This window comes from Pseudorca crassidens, chromosome 15 (assembly GCF_039906515.1).
Source record: "Pseudorca crassidens isolate mPseCra1 chromosome 15, mPseCra1.hap1, whole genome shotgun sequence".
Taxonomy (NCBI): domain Eukaryota; kingdom Metazoa; phylum Chordata; class Mammalia; order Artiodactyla; family Delphinidae; genus Pseudorca; species Pseudorca crassidens.
In genome coordinates, this window is record NC_090310.1 from 77087342 (window position 1) to 77110751 (window position 23410).

At 40.0% G+C, this 23410-nt stretch overlaps 1 protein-coding gene across 28 annotated transcripts in view; it reads right to left on the minus strand.

The window, feature by feature from the left end:
- The window catches only part of STAU1 (staufen double-stranded RNA binding protein 1), a 90440-nt gene that overhangs the window by 9234 nt on the left and 57796 nt on the right, over window positions 1–23410 (minus strand). For 23 of the 28 annotated variants that reach the window (XM_067708400.1, XM_067708398.1, XM_067708408.1 and 20 more), the window contains 2 exons: window positions 14848–14946; window positions 747–977 (listed from right to left, as the gene is read on the minus strand). In XM_067708400.1, the coding sequence (XP_067564501.1) occupies window positions 747–977; window positions 14848–14946 (330 nt within the window). The remainder of the gene's footprint in view (window positions 1–746; window positions 978–14847; window positions 14947–23410) is intronic. The other 5 variants (XM_067708414.1, XM_067708402.1, XM_067708393.1 and 2 more) reach the window with 1 other exon arrangement.

Sequence of the window (23410 nt, forward strand, 5' to 3'; positions counted from 1 at the left end):
ACGAGTAGGCAAGCATCACTGTAACATCTGCTTTTGAACAATAAATGTCAACATATGACAGTAAATGAAGAGGTAGAAAAAACATAACAAATTCTTTCTAAAACTTTCCAAAAGTCTACATTATAAGGATGGGTTCCCAGCTTTCTTAACAATGACTCAAAATCCAGAAACCATATGCTAACTTGTGTGTGAGAAAAACTTGGATTTCGATGCAACATGAAACGATACTGACCATCAGAACGGATCCTGGTGTTCATAACTGTCCCCGAATGGACCCCTGTCCCTTCTTTGGGTGGGTGAGAGAGAGTATAATTTTTGATAGGTCCTTTAACGTGACTCAAAAATAAGAAGAAGGTGTATACATCTGACGCCTACGCCTGCCCCAGACATCTCCCCGCCCAGGAGTATCCCGCGCGTTCAGAACCGCGCAGTGGGCAATGAGACGGAGGCAGCACAATTTAACTGTTCTCCCCGCAGACTGGCAGCGCGGCTGCCAACACACAGCTTCTCACTGTGACCGCACCCAGACGGGCGTGGCCGCCTGCGGAGGCCTCCACTGAAGCCAGCACAGTGTCCCTGTCGTTGCCTAACCTGGGACTCCTGTGGAGCAACCCAAGGTGGCCCCTGTAAAGGCTCTCCAAGGCCGGGCCTGTGCCTGCCAGCTCCCGACCTCCTTCACCAGCCTTCTAACCCCCCAGCTGCCTTTGGGCAATGAAAATGCCCTCTTCATTCAGAAAAGTCCTTACCCTGACTATGCATTTTGTTTTCTTTTTGATTCTGGGCTTCACTCGCTCAACTGTAGGCAGGGGCGGCAACTTCTTCAGCTCCTCAAGAACAGCTATAGCAGCATTTTTCTTTGAAATCTTCTTGCTCTTCCCTTCACCTTCCCCCACAAACTCCCCAACCGACACCCTGGTCACAAAGCTCTTCATGTGGGGTGGGCCACTCTCCCGGGCAACCTGTTTTAGAGGGAAAGACTGAGTGAAAGCGTGACAGGCACTCATTACCAGCTGCACGGCACACTGGTTAGCACACTACTTCACACGAAACACAGGAAAAGGGGAATTGAGGACAAGACCCATTAAATGAAGGGAGTGTAAACACTGATAATCCTGAATGCTTTCTCTTCCCATTTCTTTTTCTTCCCCCAAACTTGTTAATGTTCTCAGGTCTGATGAGTCCAAAACAGACATGGAATAGGGAAACATTTTCTACTCCCGCCCACCCAGGGTCACAGACTGTCCTGAATGTAGTGAGCTCCCCTGCAAACGGCAGAAAGGAAACTGGCCCAGCAAAGCCCAGAAATAAATGCATCACACAGAGGTCAAGTTCAATATTTGCTCTGAGCTGCCAGCCAAGATTGAGCTTATTAAATACTGGCTGCTCTACAGCTGTAAAAAGGAATAAGAAAATCTCCAAGCACATAAAGTGATCCCCAGTACACAGTAACTGAAAAAAGCAAACTGCGAAAGAGTGTACAAAGGGTGGGGGGGGTGTTAAATCTATGTATACATATACACACACATATAAATAGACACACAAGTGTGTGTGTTTATATGCTTATTTTTGCAAAAAGAAACTCAAGAAGGATAAAGCAGAAACCAATGGAATCAGTTTCCTACAGCAGGTGGGAGGGATTGGGGTAGAAAGGGGACGAGATGACACTTCTGAATATATCTTTTTGTGTAGTTTTGACTCTTGGAACCATTTAGTATAACACATGTTAAATATATAAGAATAAGTCAACAGAGATGGGGAAAATACTAAAATATGAACATGAAACCTAACTGTAATTAAAGTGATTACATAATCACACAGAAGGAAAATAAAAATCAAATCCAACCTACATGAGCCAAGATACCCTTGAAAAGAACAACTGAGTTAGCAGACTTACACTGCCAGATTTCAAGACTTTCTGTGAAGTTACAGCATCTACAACATCATGGTATTGTTTAAGCATAAACCAAAAGATCAATAAAACAGAAAAGAATGTAGAAACAGACCTGCACATAGACGGTCTTGATTTTTGGCAAACACACCAAAGCAAATCCAAAGTCTTTTTTTTATAATGACATTGGAGCAACTAGATATCCACATGGGGAAAAAACTGAACCAAGATCCTAAACTCAACCAAAACCAAAAATTAACTGAAGCTAGAACACAGACCCAAACATGAAAGCTAAAACTATAAAGCTTTCAGCAGAAAACACAGGAGAAAACTTCATGAACATGAGGTTGGCAAAGAATTCTTGAACACAAAAAACACAAATTAGAAGTCCTCAAAATTAAAAACTGCTCATCAAAAGACAACATTTAAAAATTAAAAAAGGGAACTCATAGAATGGGAGAGAATATTTGCAATATATGTACCAAAGGAATTATATCCAGAACATTTAAAGAATTCCTACAAGTCAATAATAAAAAGACAAATATTCAATTAAAAAAATACTTCAACAGGTACTTTTGGCAAGGATGTGGAACAAGTGGTGGGAGTGTAAATTGGTACAATCACTTTGGGAAATAGTTTTGAGAATTTTTATAAAAACCTACCCTTTGACTTAGCAATTCTGAGTGCACATGCACCCAAGAAGACTTATCAACCTTATTTATAATGGTTCCCAACTATCCAATATCTATCAATAGGACAATGGATAAATTAAGAGTTTTATATTCTTACACTGGAATACCACTCAGCATTAAACTACTGATACACATGGATAAGACTTAAAAGCATTCTGTTAAGGATAAGAAACTCGACCCAACAATCCATATTATATCTTTTTTTATTTAACATCTTTATTGGAGTATAATTGCTTTACAATGTTGTGTTAGTTTCTGCTGTATAACAAAGTGAATCGGCTATACGTATACATATATCCCCATATACCCTCCCTCTTGCATCTCCCTCCCACCCTCCCTATCCCACCCCTCTAGGTGGTCACAAAGCACCGAGCTGATCTCCCTGTGCTATGCAGCTGCTTCCCACTAGCTATCTATTTTACGTTTGGTAGTGTATATATGTCAATGCTACGCTCTCACTTCATCCCAGCTTACCCTTCCCCCTCCCGGTGTCCTCAAGTCCATTCTCTACGTCTGCATCTTTATTCCTGTCCCGCCCCTAGGTTCATAAGAACCAGTTTTGTTTTGTTTTGTTTTAAGATTCCATACATATGTGTTAACATACTGTATTTGTTTTCTCTTTCTGACTTCCATATGACCCAGCAATCCCACTACTGGGCATATACCCTGAGAAAACCATAATTCAAAAAGAGACATGTACCACCATGTTCACTGCAGCTCTATTTACAATAGCCAGGACATGGAAGCAACCTAAGTGTCCATCAACAGATGAATGGGTAACGAAGACGTGGCACATATATACAATAGAATATTACTCAGCCATAAAAAGAAATGAAATTGAACTATATGTAGTTAGGTAGATGGACCTAGAGTCTGTCATACAGAGTGAAGTAAGTCACATTACATCTTTTTATTTACATGAAGTCTAAGAACACAGAAAACAAAATCTATAGTGATTACAGAAAGCAGCTTCTTCTGGCTGGAAAGGAGCACAGGGACTTACGGAGGTTATGATAATGTTCTGTATCTTGATCTGGGTAGTGAATCATGGGTTTTTACACATGTTAAAATTTAATGGGCTGTGCACTTAAGATACATACATTACTGTGTAATAGACTGTTAGCATAGGGAAAAAAATAATCCAAGCAAGTTAGGAAAACAATGCTCTGAATATACACATTCAGTGTAAAGATAAAAAGAACTGCAAAGATAACTTAAACTTGGACTTCCCTGGTGGCGTAGTGGTTAAGAATCTGCCTGCCAATGCAGGGGACACGGGTTTGAGCCCTGGTCCGGGAAGATCTCACATGCCGCAGAGCAACTAAGCCCGTGTGCCACAACTACTGAGCCTACACGCTGCAACTACTGAAGTCCACGCGCCTGGAGCCCATGCTCCGCAACAAGCAAAGCCACTGCAATGAGAAGCCCTCACACCGCAATGAAGAGTAGCCCACTGCAAGTAGAGAAAGCCCGCGCAGCAATGAAGACCCAATGCAGCCAAAAATTTTTTTTCTTTTTTTTTTGCGGTACGCGGGCCTCTCACTGTTGTGGCCTCTCCCGTTGCAGAGCACAGGCTCCGGACGCGCAGGCTCATTAGCCATGGCTCATGGGCCCAGCCGCTCCGCGGCATGTGGGATCTTCCCAGACCGGGGCACGAACCCACATCCCCTGCATTGGCAGGCGGACTCTTAACCACTGCGCCACCAGGGACGCCCGCCAAAAATTTAAAAAAAAATTTTTTTAATTAAGAAAAAAAAGAAAATGTTCTTCAACTGGTAAATGCATGAATAAGTTGTGGTACATCCATACAATGGAACATTATTCAGAAATAAAAAGAAATGAACTATTGATACATATAACATAGGGACTCAAAATCTGCATTATGTTAAGTTAAAAAGCCACACAAAAGGCAAAATACTCTTGCCAGTAGATTTGTAATCTTGCAATCTGGAAAGATCACAAACTTCCAAATGGACAACACCGAACACACTGTATCTGGTTGGCCATTTGTTAAAAGGTGAGAGGCCTGAGGGAAGGAACCGTACAAGGAACTTTGGCCTTTGTTATCATGATTTACAATTATGGAAAGGTCATGTCTGGGTTGTGTTTTCTAAGATGGCTTTATATTTTTATGTGCTCCCTCCAGGCTTCTCAAAATGTTATTACGCATCCCGTTAAATAAATAGATAAAGGGAAAGCCCAAAAGGGGAAAAAAAAAAAAAGGCAATAAATTCTCTAATTCCATGTACGTAATATTTTGAAAATAAGCAAAACTGTAGGGACAGACATCAGATCAATGGTTGCCCAAGGCTGAGGATGGAGGGAAGGGATTGACTGCAAGGGGACACAGGGGAAACTTTATGGGGTGAAAGATGTTCTTTATCTTAATTGTGGTGATAGTTATACAACCATACCATCAAAACACATCAAATTACATACTTAAATAGGATGAATTTTACTTTATGTAAATTATACCTCAAGGAATCGGACTGCACAGCCCCCCGCCCCCCACACCCCCCCAAGAAAAGCTGATAGAGGCATATCAAAGGATACAGGAGCTAGTCTGAATGGCAAGTTGAACATCAAAATGATTAGCAACAATAATGGAGTAACACTTTGAATGCATCTATACTAATATAAATTAATATAATATAAGGCAGGAGGAGATTTTCTTTGGACATGCAGAAAATCAATGTTTGACATCCACCACAGTAATAACTGGTGCCGGGAAGCATTATCAATGACTGCTAGAAACACTGGGGAACTCTGTAAGGGCATAGCCTTCAAGCATCTCCCCATAGGTTATGGATTAACTATAAAGGGAAAGGAAGTCTCCACAGAGTGGCACACATCTGGTGTAGGCAGTGAAACTAACATCACTAACACTCGGATAAAATGACATCATGTGCTGCTGAGAACCAACATTACTTCTGTAGTGTTCCCTGCCAAAAAACGCACAACCCGAAACTAATCCTGAGGAAACAATCTGACAAACCCAAATTGAGGGCCATTCTACAAAATAACTGACTTTTAAAAATACCAATATCATATATACAGATTGCCAACAAACACATGAAAGAATGCTCAACATCATTAATCATTAGAGAAATGCAAATCAAAACTACAATGAGGTATCATCTCACACAGGTCAGAATGGCCATCATCAAAAAATCTGCAAACAATAAATGCTGGAGAGGGTGTGGAGAAAAGGGAACCCTCTGGCACTGTTGGTGGGAATGTAAATTGATACAGCCACTATGGAGAACAGTATGGAGGTTCCTTAAAACACTACAAATAGAACTACCATACGACCCAGCAATCCTACTACTGGACATATACCCTGAGAAGACCATAATTCAAAAAGAGTCATGTACCAAAATGTTCACTGAAGCTCTATTTACAATAGCCAGGACATGGAAGCAACCTAAATGTCCATCCACAGATGAATGGATAAAGAAGATGTGGCACATATATACAATGAAATATTACTCAGCCACAAAAAGAAACGAAATTGAGTTATTTGTAGTGAGGTGGATGGACCTAGAGTCTGTCATACAGAGTGAAGTAAGTCAGAAAGAGAAAAACAAATACCGTATGCTAACACATATATATGGAATCTAAGGGGAAAAAAAAAAGGTCATAAAGAACCTAGGGGCAAGACGGGAATAAAGACACAGACCTACTAGAGAATGGACTTGAGGATACGGGGAGGGGGAAGGGTAAGCTGTGACAAAGCGAGAGAGTGGCATGGACATATATACACTACCAAACTAGATTGCTAGTGGGAAGCAGCCGCATAGTACAGGGAGATCAGCTCGGTGCTTTGTGACCACCTAGAGGGGTGGGATAGGGAGGCTGGGAGGGAGGGAGATGCAAGAGGGAAGAGATATGGGAACATATGTATATGTGTAACTGATTCACTTTGTTATAAAGCAGAAACTAACACACCATTGTAAAGCAATTATACTCCAATAAAGATGTTGGAAAAAAAAAAGAAACTAACATAACATTGTAAAGCAATTATACTCCATAAAGATGTTGAAAAACAAAACAAACCAATATCATAAAAGACAAAAAAAACACAAAAAAACGCTGAGGAACTGTTACACATTAAAGGAGACTAAAGAGATGCATCAGCTAAACACAATGTGTGATCCTGTACCAGACTCAAGACCAGGAAAATACTTTCTCTAAAGGACATCATGGGGACAAGTGGCAATATGTGAATCTAGGATGTATATTAGGTAACAGTATTACAGCAATGCTAAATTTCCTGTAGTGACAATCAGATTATAGTTATTTTAAGATAATGTCCTTGTTCTTAAGAGACACATACTGAAATATTAGGAGTCAAAGGGCATGATGTCTGCCACTTGCTCTCAAATGAGTCAGCAGAATGAAAAATAGAAAAATATGTACATTTACAGAGAAGAAAAAAGCAAATGTGCTAAAATGTTAACCACTGGTGAATCGATGTGAAGGATACATTCACTGTCCTACGCTTGCAACTTTTCCATTGGTTTGAAATGTTTCAAAATAAAAAGTTGGAAGGATGGCTAGGAAATCTGTGTGAGCCCAAGAACTGGCTGTGCTGTGCTCAAAGGTGAGAAAGGGAGGCATCTCAGAGAGCGGCCTCACTGCCCTACAAAGGAAGAGGTTTGTTGGGAAGAGCCCCGCTCGCATAGGCGCTTGCAGACTGATCTTAGAGAGCCCCCCAGGGGGCTTTTCTGGTGGCGCAGTGGTTGAGAGTCCGCCTGCCGATGCAGGGGACACGGGTTCGTGCCCCGGTCCAGGAGGATCCCACATGCCGCGGAGCAGCTGGGCCCGTGAGCCATGGCCGCTGAGCCTGCGCGTCCGGAGCCTGTGCTCCGCAACGGGAAAGGCCACAACAGTGAGAGGCCCGCGTACCGCAAAAAAAAAAAAAGAGAGCCTCCGGGATGCCCTCCCACACTGACAGCCTATATTCCAAATGCTCCCTCCTTGAACAGTGCTCTCCGCATCCTCAGATGAGACTCGAAAAGTAAGGGTAGCCACCCTGATGGCTCACTTCAGATTCACAGTCCATCCTGGTCCCTCAGCAACCATTTTCATTGTCTGCTCACATCATAATCCCACCAATCTACATCTGCAATTTAACCTAGAATGTATTTAGTGGGATCAAGTCACAACTGCCTCCCAGTAACTATATCAACCAGCACCGTAACATTTTCTAACTAAAACTATGTATTTTATCAAAAATCTAGCTGTATACATTTTTCTGAAAAGCTGTATGAATGGCTCCTGTATTCTCTATTGCACACTTAACTCAGTTTCCAACATGACGTATCTTGCTATCTGTCAAAAAAAAAAAAAAAAAAAACTATTCTATTCATTTATTCAATAAATATTTCCTGAGCATCCAATATAGGCAAGGGAATCTTCCAGGTGCCAGAGACAGAACTGTGGGGAAAAAATAAAAGCTTTGCTCAACCTAATAATGGAAGCTAATATGAACTTTTGATATGTGAGAGCTATTTAATATAAGCACTCATATTAACAAACTCAATGACACTACCTACACACAAACTGTCACGTTTTAAATTATTACTTCAAGAGATATTCACCACCACAGGGCACTCCCACAATTTCTTTTGTGACTACCTGACAATACCCTGCTAAGTGTTACATATTCCTGAACAGAAGTATGAAAGCCAAATCTAAAACCTAAACAGAAGTATAGGTAGGACAGAAGCAATCTGGTCCCCAAATCCCACAGAGCAAAAATATAAAATGGCAATCCCTCACTAAGGTCCAGAAAGCTCTGTGACTCTCAGGCAAAGCAGCAATTGGTGTGGGCAGGTGCCAAGCTTCACAAGGATCTAGGGCCCTGGCCCCAGCAGTCACCTCTGTAACCCCTAGGTGACCCGAGAAGCCAGGCATCTCCCATTCCCACAATCTTTGTACCCCTCCCTCCAATCTTTAAACATCCATTCTTGTGCCACACTAATCCCTCAGCAGGAGGGAAAAAAGCATTTCTTCCCTTTCCCAAAACAGGTTCCCAGGGAGACCATGAGGCTTCTCCGGGTGAAGCTCCCACCTAGTTCCCACTCAACAACTAGCCCTATTATTCTGTGTGTCCCCTGTCTCACTGCCTCCCCAGCCACCATCTCCCACCCAGAACAGAGGCAGAAAGGCTGGAAGGGATGTAGGGCCAGGTACGATGCCAGCCTGAGAGCCATCTGGTACACTGCACTCTAGAAAGGGGACAATATAAACTGATCCTGCCTGCCAGGAAGGGGCAGGGATGGGTGTGGGGGGGGTGTGGGATGGCCCTGTGAGCCAAGTGCCACTCTCTACCCCCACCTGTGCCTCATGGCAACAGATGAGTTTGGAGGTCAGAAATCACCATCACCATCACTCAGCTGATGGCATAAGGACTGAACTCAGGAGCCAGTTTAGGGCACTAGCACATAATAGAAGAAGGCATATATTTCATGAGAGTCAGACATGAAATTTGGGGATCACCTAACTACAAAATTAAAGTATTATACAGGACAATAAACTTCAGGTAGACTTTTTTTTTTTTTTTTTTTGCGGTACGCGGGCCTCTCACTGTTGTGGCCTCTCACGTTGCGGAGCACAGGCTCCGGACGCGCAGGCTCAGCAGCCATGGCTCACGGGCCCAGCTGCTCCGCGGCATGTGGGACCTTCCCGGACCGGGGCACGAACCCGTGTCCCCTGCATCGGCAGGCGGACTCTCAACCACTGCGCCACCAGGGAAGCCCCAGGTAGACTTTTTAAAAAAGAAATAGGCCAAAAGAAGTTAATGAACCACTTAAAATTGTTTTAAGCAGATGTCCCACCTCAAATTACATTTGCCTGAAGTAACAAATACGTTGGGTTTTAAAGCTCTTTGGAAGACTAAACCTATACTCTTTATAACTTTGAAAGATCATATAGTTGATAAAGAAATCTATTAAAACACAACCTTGCATAACCAAGCACAGAAATCAAAAGAAAGAATTTGCAAAGAATTTTTGAAAATTATGGAAACTTTAAAAAAAATTCCCCCTTACCTGCCTAACCTATCTCGACTCACTGTGTCTTTGAAAGAAACACATACTAAATGTACTTTATTTTCCATTTTGAACTAACAATCATTAATTGTTGTTTTTAGGCCACAAAATCTCCAACAACAAATGAGGTTATTAAATGGGTGAACTGGGAGGCACACACTGGGCAATGACAAAACTTATGTCTTTTTAACAATTACTCTGACATTTTTAGGGACCATTTAAGGAGATTCTTAATATTTGGAGGGTAGCAGATGCTTCTGAGAATCTTATGAAACCAACGGACCCTCCCGCCAGAAGAAAACACACGTGAACAACAAAAGGATCCCCTTCAGACCATTTTAGGAGGTTAATGGACCTACAGAGGCCAGCTGTGGACCGCCTAGAGATCCATGGCTGCCCTAGGAATAAATACTGCTTTGCTAAATAAATATAAAGTTTGAATCTTCGATGGAAAAATCAAAAGCTTTACAGACAAGCAAAAGCTAAGAGAATTCAGCACCACCAAACCAGCTCTACAAATGCCAAAGGAACTTCTCTAAGTGGGAAACACAAGAGAAGAGAAGGACCTACAAAAACAAACCCAAAACAATTAAGAAAATGGTCATAGGAACATACATATCGATAATTACCTTAAACGTGAATAGATTAAATGCTCCAACCGAAAGACACAGGCTTGCTGAATGGATACAAAAACAAGACCCATATATATGCTGTCTGCAAGAGACCCACTTCAGACCTAGGGACACATACAGACTGAAAGTGAGGGGATGGAAAAAGATATTCCATGCAAATGGAAATCAAAAGAAAGCTGGAGTAGCAATAAAATACTCTCAGATAAAATAGACTTTAAAATAAAGAATGTTACAAGAGACAAGGAAGGACACTACATAATGATCAAGGGATCAATCCAAGAAGAAGAGATAACAATTATAAATATATATGCACCCAACCTAGGAGCACCTCAATACATAAGGCAACTGCTAACAGCTATAAAAGAGGAAATCGACAGTAACACAATAATAGTGGGGGACTTTTAACACCTCACTTACAGCAATGGACACATCATCCAAAATGAAAAAAATAAGGAAACAGAAGGTTTAAATGACACAACAGACCAGATGGATTTAATTTATATTTATAGGACATTCCATCCAAAAACAGCAGGTTACACTTTCTTCTCAAGTGCACATGGAACACTCTCCAGGATAGATCACATCTTGGGTCACAAATCAAGCCACAGTAAATTTAAGAAAATAGAAATCAAGCATATCAAGCATCTGTTCCGACCACAACGCTATGAGATTAGAAATGAATTACAGGGAAAAAAACGTAAAAAACACAAACACATGGAGGGTAAACAATACGTTACTAAATAACCAAGAGATCACTGAAGAAATCAAAGAGGAAATCAAAAAATGCCTAGAGACAAATGACAACAAAAACACAACAATCCAAAACCTATGGGATGCAGCAAAAGCAGTTCTAAGAGGGAAGTTTATAGCTCTACAAGCCTACCTCAAGAAACAAGAAAAATCTCAAATAAACAATCTAACCTTACACCTAAAGGAACTTGAGAAAGAAGAACAAACAAAATCCAAAGTTAGCAAAAGGAAAGAAATCATAAAGATCAGAGCAGAAATAAATGAAATAGAAACAAAGAAAACAATAGCAAAGATCAATAAAACTAAAAGCTGGTTCTTTGAGAAGATAAAATTGATAAACCATTAGTCAGACTCATCAAGAAAAAGAGGGAGAGGACTCAAATCAATAAAATTAGAAATGAAAAAGGAGAAGTTACGACAGACACTGCAGAAATACAAAGCATCCTAAGAGACTACTACAAGCAACTCTATGCCAATAAAATGGACAACCTGGAAGAAATGGACAAATTCTTAGAAAGGTATAACCTTCCAAGACTGAACCAGGAAGAAATAGAAAATATGAACAGACCAATCACAAGTAATGAAACTGAAACTGTGATTAAAAATCTTCCAACAAACAAAAGTCCAGGACCGGGTGGCTTCACAGGTGAATTCTATCAAACATTTAGAGAAGAGCTAACACCCATCCTTCTCAAACTCTTCCAAAAAATTGGCAGAGGAAGGAACACTCCCAAACTGATTCTATGAGGCCATGATCACCCTGATACGAAAACCAGACACAGATACTACAAAAAAAGAAAATTACAGACCAATATCACTGATGAATATAGATGCAAAAATCCTCAACAAAATACTTGCAAACAGAATCCAACAACACATTAAAAGGATCATACACCAGTGGGATTTATCCCAGGGATGCAAGGATTCTTCAATATATGCAGATCAATCCATGTGATACACCATATTAACAAACTGAAGAAGAAAAACCATATGATCATCTCAATAGATGCAGAAAAAGCTTTCGACAAAATTCAACACCCATTTATGATAAAAACTCTCGGGATTCCCTGGTGGCGCAGTGGTTGAGAGTCCGCCTGCTGATGCAGGGTACACGGGTTCGTGCCCTGGTCCGGGAAGATACCATATGCCGCAGAGCAGCTGGGCCCATGAGCTATGGCTGCTGAGCCTGCACGTCTGGAGCCTGTGCTCCGCAATGGGAGAGGCCACAACAGTGAGAGGTCCACGTACCGCAAAAAAAAAAAAAAAAAAAAACTCTGCAGAAAGTGGGCATAGAGGGAACCTACCTCAACATAATAAAGGCCATATATGACAAACCCACAGCAAACATCATTCTCAGTGGTGAAAAACTGAAAGCATTTCCTCTAAGATCAGGAACAAGACAAGGACATCCACTCTCACCACTATTATTCAACATAGTTTTGGAAGTCCTAGCCACGGCAACCAGAGAAGAAAAAGAAATAAAAGGAATACAAATTGGAAAAGAAGAAGTAAAACTGTCACTGTTTGCAGATGACATGATACTATACATAAAGAATCCTAAAGATGCCACCAGAAAACTACTAGAGCTAATCAATGAATTTGGTAAAGTTGCAAGATACAAAATTAATGCACAGAAATCTCTTGCATTCCTATACACTAATGATGAAAAATCTGAAAGAGAAATTAAGGAAACACTCCCACTTACCACTGCAAAAAAAAGATTAAAATACCTAGGAATAAACCTACCTAGGGAGACAAAAGACCTGTATGCAGAAAACTATAAGACACTGATGAAAGAAATTAAAGATGACACCAACAGACGGAGAGATATACCATGCTCTTGGTTGGAAGAATCAATATTGTGAAAATGACTATAGTACCCAAAGCAATCTACAGATTCAATGTAATCCCTATCAAATTACCAATGGCATTTTTTTATGGAACTAGAACAAAAAATCTTAAAATCTGTATGGAGACACAAAACACCCCGAATAGCCAAAGCAGTCTTGAGGAAAAAAAACGGAGCTAGAGGAATCAGACTCCCTGACTTTATACTACAAAGCTACAGTAATCAAGACAATATGGTACTGGCACAAAAACAGAAACATAGATCAATGGAACAGGATAGAAAGCCCAGAGATAAACCCACACACCTATGGTCAACTAATGTATGACAAAGGAGGCAAGGATATACAATGGAGAAAAGACAGTCTCTTCAATAAGTGATGCCGGGAAAACTGGACAACTACATGTAAAAGAATGAAATTAGAACACTCCCTAACACAATACACAAAAATAAACTCAAAATGGATTCAAGACCTAAATGTAAGACCGGACACTACAAAACTCTTAGAGGAAAACATAGGAAGAACACTCTTTGACATAAATCACAGCAAGGTCTTTTTTGATCCATCTCCTAGAGTAATGGAAAAAAAACAAAAATAAACAAATGGGACTTAATGAAACTTCAAAGCTTTTGCACAGCAAAGGAAATCATAAACAGGACGAAAAGACAACCCTCAGAATGGGAGAAAATATTTGCAAACAAATCAACGGACAAAGGATTAATCTCCAAAATATATAAACAGCTCATGCAGCTCAATATTAAAAAAACAAACCCAGTCCAAAAATGGGCAGAAGACCTAAATAGACATTTCTCCAAAGAAGACATACAGATGGCCAAGAAGCACATGAAAAGCTGCTCAACATCACTAATTATTAGGGAAATGCAAATCAAAACTACAATGAGGTATCACCTCACACCAGTTAGAATGGGCATCATCAGAAAATCTACAAACAACAAATGTTGTTGTTTTTGTTGGGGTGTGGAGAAAGGGAACCCTCTTGCACTGTTGATGGGAATGTAAATTGATACAGTCACTATGGAGAACAGTATGGAGGTTCCTTAAAAAACTAAAAATAGAATTACCATATGATCCAGCAATCCGACTACTGGGCATATACCCAGAGAAAACCTAATTCAAAAAGACACATGCACCCCAATGCCCACTGCAGCACTATTTACATGGAAGCAACCTAAATGCCCATTGACAGACGAATAGATTAAGAAGATGCGGTACATATATACAATGGAATATTACTCTCCCATGAAAAGGAATGAAATTGGGTCATTTGTAGAGACGTGGATAGATCTAGAGACTGTCATACAGAGTGAAGTAAATCAGAAAGAGAAGAACAAATATCATATATTAATGCATATATGTGGAACCTAGAAAAATGGTACAGATGAACCGGTTTGCAGGGCAGAAATTGAGACACAGATGTAGAGAACGTATGGACACCAAGGTGGGAAAGCGGCAGGGGTGGGGTGGGTGGGGTGGGATGAATTGGGAGACTGGGATTGACATCTATACACTGATGTGTATAAAATGCATAACTAATAAGAACCTGCTATATAAAAAAATAAATAAAATTCAAAAAAAAACAAAAATTGGGGGCTTCCCTGGTGGCGCAATGGTTGAGAGTCCGCCTGCCGATGCAGGGGACACGGGTTCGTGCCCCGGTCCGGGAAGATCCCACATGCTGCGGAGATGCTAGGCCCGTGAGCCATGGCCGCTGAGCCTACGCGTCCGGAGCCTGTGCTCCGCAACGGGAGAGGCCACAGCAGTGAGAGGCCTGCGTACCATCAAAAAAAAAAAAAATTTGTATATTCTTCTGTTAATAAAACATGATTACTTAAAAATAAATAAAGTTTGAATCTTAAATTTGAAGATTCACATATATATGATTATCATTCCAATGTTATTTAAGAAAAATACAATTCCGATGATGAACACCAACAGTATAATAGATGTGTAAAATAAGCTTACCTCAAAATTCACAGGCAAGTTCCGTTTAAGTGCAATCTCAAACACTTGACTTATTTCAGATTTATTGAGATTTTCTTCTTCTGATTCTCTTCCGTTCACCTAAAGGAAGAATAATTGGTTAGTAGTGAACTCTTGTTAAAGCGGTCAAGATCCCAGCTGTGATGATAAATCTTAAAAGCACTGAAACTAGGCTTTATAGATGCAGCAGTAACCCCGTGAACAGAGCCACACGTGTTTCATGTGTCACTGAAATTAAAAGGTTAAAAAAAAGTGTCCTATCAAACTTTGGCTAGTTTCTACCTCATAAATCCAACATAAACAGTCCACACATAACAGGCCTTTGGGTACGGATCAGTCTAATCGCGTTGTAGTGAGCCACGGCCGCTCAGGGAGAGGGACTCCCGAAGCCTCCTCAAGGACTGGCAAGCCACATTCTGGAAAAAGTCCAAGTACAGTCTGTGTGGGGCATGGCAAGGACAAATGTAAGTCTCTCCACCTAGGTATGCGGGTTTCTTATTTGGACAAAAAAATCCCTGGAAACCACTTTTTTAAAAAAGTTGCAGTGGAACAATTACAAAACCGCCACGTGTCTCATACTTCACTGCTGCTGGCAAAAATGCAAGGTGCAGACTAATAAAGAACCTTGAACAAAAGCTGACTCCAGCTTTGTAACAACGTTCATTTACAGTCCTCCACAGGCTGGGACTACAGAGGGGCAGAGATCTTCTCTGTGCACACGGACCACATGGAGTCTATACTGTGTGGCAGTGATAATACAAGCAATGAGATAAGTTCAGTAATAGCAAAGTGACCCCAAAACATGGCAAGACAGCTGTGTTTTTCTTATTACTGGGATTCTTCTGTCAAAGAATTTGTAAAATCCTATTTCCAAGATAAGAACTATATGACAGGAACCCAAGGCTGAAATCACTGGATAGGCAGATGTAGCACCATCCAGGATTTGATTTGTTGTGCATTTCCTTAGGTTTATCAGGTAGATCCTAACCCTAACACAGGATCCATATTTCAAGCTATAATTAAAAGAAAGAAAACTCTAAATAAAAAAAATAATATAATTAAGGATATAATCCTGTATAAGTAAATTTAACCAGACACTGTAATTCTTTCTCTCCTTCCACGATGATAATGTTTTCTTTCCAATCTGGTTTCACTTCACTCACTACCTGGTCGAAACTGTTTGCATAGCAACTTCTGTGATTAATTATTAAGCCAAACACACTTTCATGCTTGTTGTTTAAATCATAAGGAGAAAGAGGGCCTGCCTTTTTATGAGTGAATCCTTAAAGCCAGAAATGTTCAAGCAAGGTATCTTAGAAGGCTAGAGTTCCAAAGAGGTTTGGTTTGAAATTTATTTTTTAAATAGGTTTAAACAAGAACAACAAAAAAAATACTGTATTTTAAAAAGTAAGCATGTTCAACAATAGTGCTGAGAAAACCAGATACCACACACACAAAAATGAAGTTGGACTCTTACCTCATACCACATACACAAATTAACTCAAAATGGATCAAAGACCTAAGCATAAGGGCTAAGAGTATAAAGCTTTTAGAAGAAAATACAGGGGAAAAGCTTCATGACACTGGATTTGGGAATGATTTCTTGGATATGACACCAAAAGCATAGGCAACAAAAGAAAACCAACAGGACTTCCCCGGTGGCACAGTGGTTAAGAATCCGCCTGCCAATGCAGGGGACACGGGTTCGAGCCCTGGTCCGGGAAGAGCCCACATGCCGCAGAGCAACTAAGCCCATGCGCCACAACTACTGAGCCTGCGCTCTAGAGCCCACATGCCTAGAGCCCATGCTCCGCGACAAGAGAAGCCACCGCAATGAGAAGCCCTGTGCACCGCAATGAAGAGCAGCAGCCCCCGCTCGCCGCAACTAGAGAAAGCTCGCACGCAGCAACGCAGACCAAACACAACCAACAAATTAATTAATTTTTAAAAAAAGAAAATCAATAGATGAATTGGGACTCAAAATTTAAAACTTTTGTACAAAAAGAAACCAAAAAACACTTCAGTACATTGAAGGACACAATTAAGAGAGCAAAGACAACCCACAGAATGGAAGAAAATATTCGCAAATCATGTATCTGATAAAGAATTAATGTCCAGAATATATAAATAACTACAACAACAAACAATGCAATTCAAAAATGGAGAAAGAATTTGAATAGACATTTCTTCAGAGAAGATATACAAACGCTCAACATCACTAATCATAGAGAAATGCAAATCAAAACTACAATGGGATACCACTTCACACCCGTAAGGACAGCCACAGACAATAGCAAGTGTTGTCAAGAATGTGCAGAAATTGGAATCTTTGTACACTGCTGGTGGGAATGTAAAATGGTACAACCTCTGTAGAGAACGGTATGGTGGTTCCTCAAAAAGTTAAACTTAGAATTACAATATGATCCAGCAACTTCACTGCTAAATATATACTCAGTAGGGACAGATACTTGTACATCAGTGTTCATAACAGCATTATTCACAATAGCCAAAAGATGATAACCACCCAAACATCCATCAACAGATGAATGGATAAACAAAATGTGGAATACTGATACAATGGAATATTACTCAGTCTTAATAAGGAATGGAATTGTGAAACAAGCTACAACATGGATGAACCTCGAAAACATTACGATAAATGAAATAAGCCACACACAAAAGACAAATATTCACTTATACAAGGTATCCAGAACAGGCAAGTGCGGAGACAGAAGCAGGACAGAGGTTTACAGGGGATGAGGACGGGGGGGAAGGTGGAGTTTTGTTTAATGTGTACAAGAGTTTCCGTGTGAGATGATGAAAACGTTTTGAAAATGGACAGTGGTGACAGTTACATAACATTGAGAATATATTTTATGTCATAGGACTATACACTTAAAAAATGGTTAAAATGGCGTCCTTTATATTATCTATATATTTGACCTTAATTTTTTGAAAAGCAACAAAGAAAACTATGTGTTTCATACCAAACAGTAACACACTAGAGACCATCAACACATTAACTTGTGCTAACAGGCTAACTCATTTTTGTACACAAACAAGTTTTCTGACAGCTGTTTATTTGAAGAGTATCCACAGATTTTTTAAATAAATGAGTTATTTTAAAAACTGGTCCACTCTCATGATAAATAACTATGTCAATGAGAATGTTTTCCTTAGGTGCAACAAGAACCAAATTTGGAAATAAACCAGGTGATGAGGATGATAATGCTTCTATTGCCATGCATGTACCCCAATTTTCATTTTTTGTTCACTATATCAGCTCAATTCCTTTTAACTTTTATTGTTAGTTATGACCTATTTCAAACATACAGAAAAGTACAGATAATAATGTAACAGGCAATTGTGCTGGATTTAACAAATGCCAACACTAGACACTACTGACATCAATTTTTTTTTTGCTTTTATAAGGAAAGCAATGAATGAAGCCCTTCTCACTCTTCTCCCCATAGAAGAGTTAACTGCTATTCTAAAATGGGACTGGATCTTTCCCAGCCATGTGGCTTTCTTTTTCAAATGGACCAAAACAATATATAGTATAATTTTGTGTTGTGAAAATTCACATAAATCATTCTCATTGACTGCCTTTTATAAATATTCTAAAGTTCAAACTTGTAAGTTTTACTAATGAAATGTTATTTTTCTATTTTGCATATTGAGGTTCCACATAAGTCTGATAAAAAACAATGGTCTACTACTAAATTTTAAACTCTCAGCCAGCAGTCCTCAACCATAGCAGCATTAGAATCACTTGGGAGCTTTACAAATACAGATGCCAGAGTCCTGCTCCAGATAAGTGAACTCAAGTTTTTGCAGATAGGGCCTGGATTTTTTTTTTTTTTTTTTTTTTTTGGCTGCGTTGGGTCTTCGTTGCTGTGCATGGGCTTTCTCTAGTTGTGGTGAGCGGGGGCTACTCTTCGTTGCGGTGCACGGGCTTCTCATTGCGCTGGCTTCTCTTGTTGCAGCGCATGGGCTCTAGGCACACAGGCTTCAGTAGTTGTGGCTCGCAGGCTCTAGAACGCAAGCTCAATAGTTGTGGCACATGGGCTTATTTGCTCTACAGCATGTGGGATCTTCCTGGACCAGGGTTCAAACCCGTGTCCCCTGCAATGTTCTTAACCACTGCGCCACCAGGGAAGTCCCAGATATCGTTTTATATATAGTATTTGATTTTCTTTTAAGTCCCCACGTGATTTTACTAGCAAACAGAGTTGAGATTCACTGCTCGAAGGTACTACTTCTGAAGGAATTGCAAAAGGGACAAAGCAGCCAGTAAAATAAAAATGCAAAACAGGAAACAAAGATATACATTTATCTGGAAGTGAGATTATGTTGCTCTTTTACATAAATAATTTTAATATTATCTGGACTGGACAAAATGTTGCAATGGGGGAAGCAGCAAATGACTCAAAACAAATCCACAAATACCATTCCCAGTGAGATGAGGAAAGTGTAGCGGGCCCTCAGTCTTACCTTCATGAAGTGGGAATTACTGTTAACATCAATCCCATAGTGTATGGTTCAGCAATAAAATCTAGGCAACATTAAGAAAAGAAAAAAACACTCTGAACCATGCTTAACCCTCAATATGCCAGGGAAAAATAGTAATCACCATTTACCATCTGGCTCCAATGGGCCCTCTTTATTTTTCTATATTTAAAGACATTTTACAAATAACATACAGAATAAAAGGACAACAAAAATCATTTCATTAGAGACTTTAATAAAAAATTAAAATAACAAACCTAAGTTTTTATTCCAGGTTTGTAGTCAGGAAGGAAGGTACATATACCCAAAATGGGCAAGGTCATTAAATGCAACTAACAGCTGTCACGCCTGAACTTTGAGCACTGCCCATAGTAACGATGCCAGATTTCAAATCCACCTCCAATGGGTTCTAGCTTATGACTCTGATTCTTCTTGTACTGGTATTGTCAAAACACATTACTTTTGAAACTGGCTCATAACTTTGTTGAAGGGAGAAAAGCCATCTTCTTTGCCCCGTAACTACTGGGTTGGCCAAACAGTTCGTTTGGTTTTAAGTAAAAATAAAAGACACATTTTTCGTTTTCACGAAGAACGTTATTGAACGGATTCACTAAGCGAACGAACTTTTTGGCCAACCCAATACAAAATGCTTTCATTTCTAGATTTATAAAGACCAAAAGAAGGATCTAATGATTTTTTTCATTGTTGTATCATCAATTTCCTTCTAATACATACACCTCTTTCTATATGTATCCAGTTATTTTGTGGACATTAAGTGGTGAGAAAACTCTGGTGGCCAAACATCATATAAGATGAGAGAATGTTGCCACACAAATTTTTTAGAAAAACAAAACAGGATGGTCCAGTTCTTGTTGCAAAATATTGTGCAGCGAAGTCCTTCCTGTTGAATGACTGACCAGAAGAGAATGCACATTTCTTTTTCATACACCAGAGAAATACACAGTTCACCTGCTCACTCTTCAAGTCTAGGAAAACTTATCTAAGGTATCAACTGAAGACTCCCAGTCTGAGTCACGTCAACACTCAATCTCACCATCACCATTAGAGTCTAGAATGCTGCTGTTTTTCTCTCTGCATTCATCTTCTGATTTACCTAATAATGAAAATGTCTTCCTCCATCAATTTTCTTCTCTTTGCCAGTACGGATGGAAAAAGAAAAATTCTGAAGTCTCTCCTGGGTTCAACAAAAGCTAAAAGTAGAGTAAAAAGATGGTGTCTCCAGTCTTCTTTTGTATCTTCTTGAAAGATAATGTGATACATTAGGCAATGCAGTAAGAGCATTAAAGGATGATGCAATAATGACGATTATTTCACTACTGTATCATCCACCAAGGATTTCATCATTCTTCCACTTTATTATTATTTTAGTCTTGTTTATTGCATATTTGGGAAAATATGATGAAGAGTGTTGAAATGATATGTAGGAGGACAGCAGCAAAATTGTTTTTCAAAGCATAGGAAAATTAAGATTCCATAATGTAAAGATTTATAAAAGGATCCAAAGGACCCACATGATCATTTTAAGACAGAAATCATTATTCTACTTTCAAAAATAAGTATGTTTTCTCTTTGTTCTTTTTAAAGCCTCTAGAAAAAGAATAAAAGTCATGCAATATCAATTATTACAGAGGTAGAGAAAGCTCAAAAATGGAAATTGGGTCCAATGGACCCTGATAGTATAATGAAGATTAAGGTCTCCAATTTTAGATTTAGTCCTACTTAAATACGTCCCTGGCTCAAGTGAAGATAAGAACTCAAGACCAGGAAGAACTGCATTTATTTATTTTTTCAGAAGTAGTATTTAAAAAAAGAAAACTTCAAACAATACAACTTTTTTAAAAGTCCGTCCTCTACCACTACCACCAAGAGAAAACTACTTTTAAAGTTTGCTATAAGCTTCAAGATAGAAACTATGCACATGCAAATATATACAGATACATGCACACACAGTTGGCAATTTTGATTACTTAACACAATCACACTATACACGTAGTAACAGCTCTGGATCATGACTCCCCCCCCCATTCATTCATTATGGGCCTCCTTTCACATCCACGTAAATAGATATACCACACTCTGATACTCTTGGGATAAATGTATTCATTTATTTAACCATTTCCCTACTAATGGACATATTAGGCTAGCTCCTGTTTTTCTCTATTACAGATACTGTAGTTATGACCATCTTACTCCTAACACCTCAACACTGAATAAGTCATCCTTTATTAGCACAAGCCATGGACGGGACAGGAACAGAACAGAATAGAATAGAATAGAGGTGCTTTCCCAACTCAGGGCCTCTGCTCAAGCTGCTCCCTCTGCTGGGAATGTACTCTCCCTGCTCTTCTGCTCATCTTCAGTCTGAGCTTAAATGACTCTTCCTCAATGCACCATCAGTACTCCTACCTAAACAAGACATGTTATGCTCTCATGATACTTGCTACTTCCATCCTAGCACTGCACTTTTTGATGATACTCCATTCAACCAAGCTCCACATGGGGAGGGGCAGTGCTGCTGTTTACCTTTAGGGTCAGCCAAGCACAGTGCCTGTCATCAAGGGACCAAACCACACCTGTCTTAGACAGAAACCGCCAGATTTAGTGGCTATATTTTAGAGAAGGTGAATCGATCCACCACATGAGCTAAAAATTTTTAATAGCAAAATGGACAATTCGTTTAAAATGATAATTTCCAGTGCTGGCAGGCTGTGGGCAAACAGGCTGCTCAGGCCCTGTTGGCAGAGGCCTAAAATGGTACCATCTTCCTGGTGGGGAACTTGGCCATATACGTTACCATGCAATTCCACTTCTAGGACTGTGGCTCATAAAAATAATCACGGACATACACAAAGATTTAACTACAACAATGTTCTTCACTACCTATTTTTATAACAGGAAAAACTGCAAACAACCTAAAAACCAAGCCTCTGTTGCTGAAAAAATAAACTGGTATGCTCACACAATGGAACACTGTGCAGCCATTAACAAGTGCTTAAGGGACATCCCTGGCAGTCCAGTGGTTGAGACTCTGCACTTCCAGTGCAAGGGGTGTGGGTTCGAACCCTGGTTGGGGAACTAAGATCACACATGCTGTGCAGTGTGGCCAAAAAAAAAAGTACTTAGAACCATGTTGAATTTGAGTCCCCCATGGAATTATAAGTAAGTGGCATTACAACATATTCATAATGAGCACTTCAGTGAAAAAAAGGTGGTTACTGTACAATACCATCCCATTTTTGTGAAACAGGTGCATGTGCTTACTTATATGTGCACTGACATTCACAAAAATGTTTACAGTGACTATCTACAAGTGGTAAATTTATACAGCATTTGTTTTTCTTTTTGAGTTTTAAAATTTTTATAGTTCACAGGCATTACTTATAAGAAAAAAAATTAAAGCTGTCTTTTCAAAATGTCCTTCTCCCCTGCTGCCCACCCTCCAGGGGGCCTGGTAGACCAGGCACAGCTCATTTAGGTGGGAAGCCAAGTGTTTCACTTATTACCTCAAAGAAAAGGTCATATCCTAGTTAATGACCCTAATTTCTGAAGTCTCTACTTCAAACCATATAGAATTAGAAAAGGGGCAAAGAGGAGGAAACAAGGGGCACAAGTGATGATCATGACTCCCAGCCAAGCTGCTTATAGAACGTCAGGTGAGCCGAGGACAGGGTGTCCACTACAGCCCCCTGACCTTAAGACCTGAGCCAACCAACTGCTCTGTGAGTCACTCTGAGACACTGACGGGCGCTTTCCCTTTGCAGCGATATGGTGAGTACATACTTCCAAGGAGGATTCCAAGGGGGAAAACTGCCTGGGAAGCACTGAAAATACTTAGGACCTGGGATTCCCAAACCCTGACTGTGCTTTAGAGGTACTCTAAGAGCATGTTAAAAAAGAAAAAAAAAAGCAGGACTTCCCCGGTGGTCCAGTGGTTAAGACTCCACGTTCCCACTGCAGGCAGCGTGGGTTCGATCCCTGGTCAGGGCGCTAAGATCCCACATGCCGTGCGGCACAG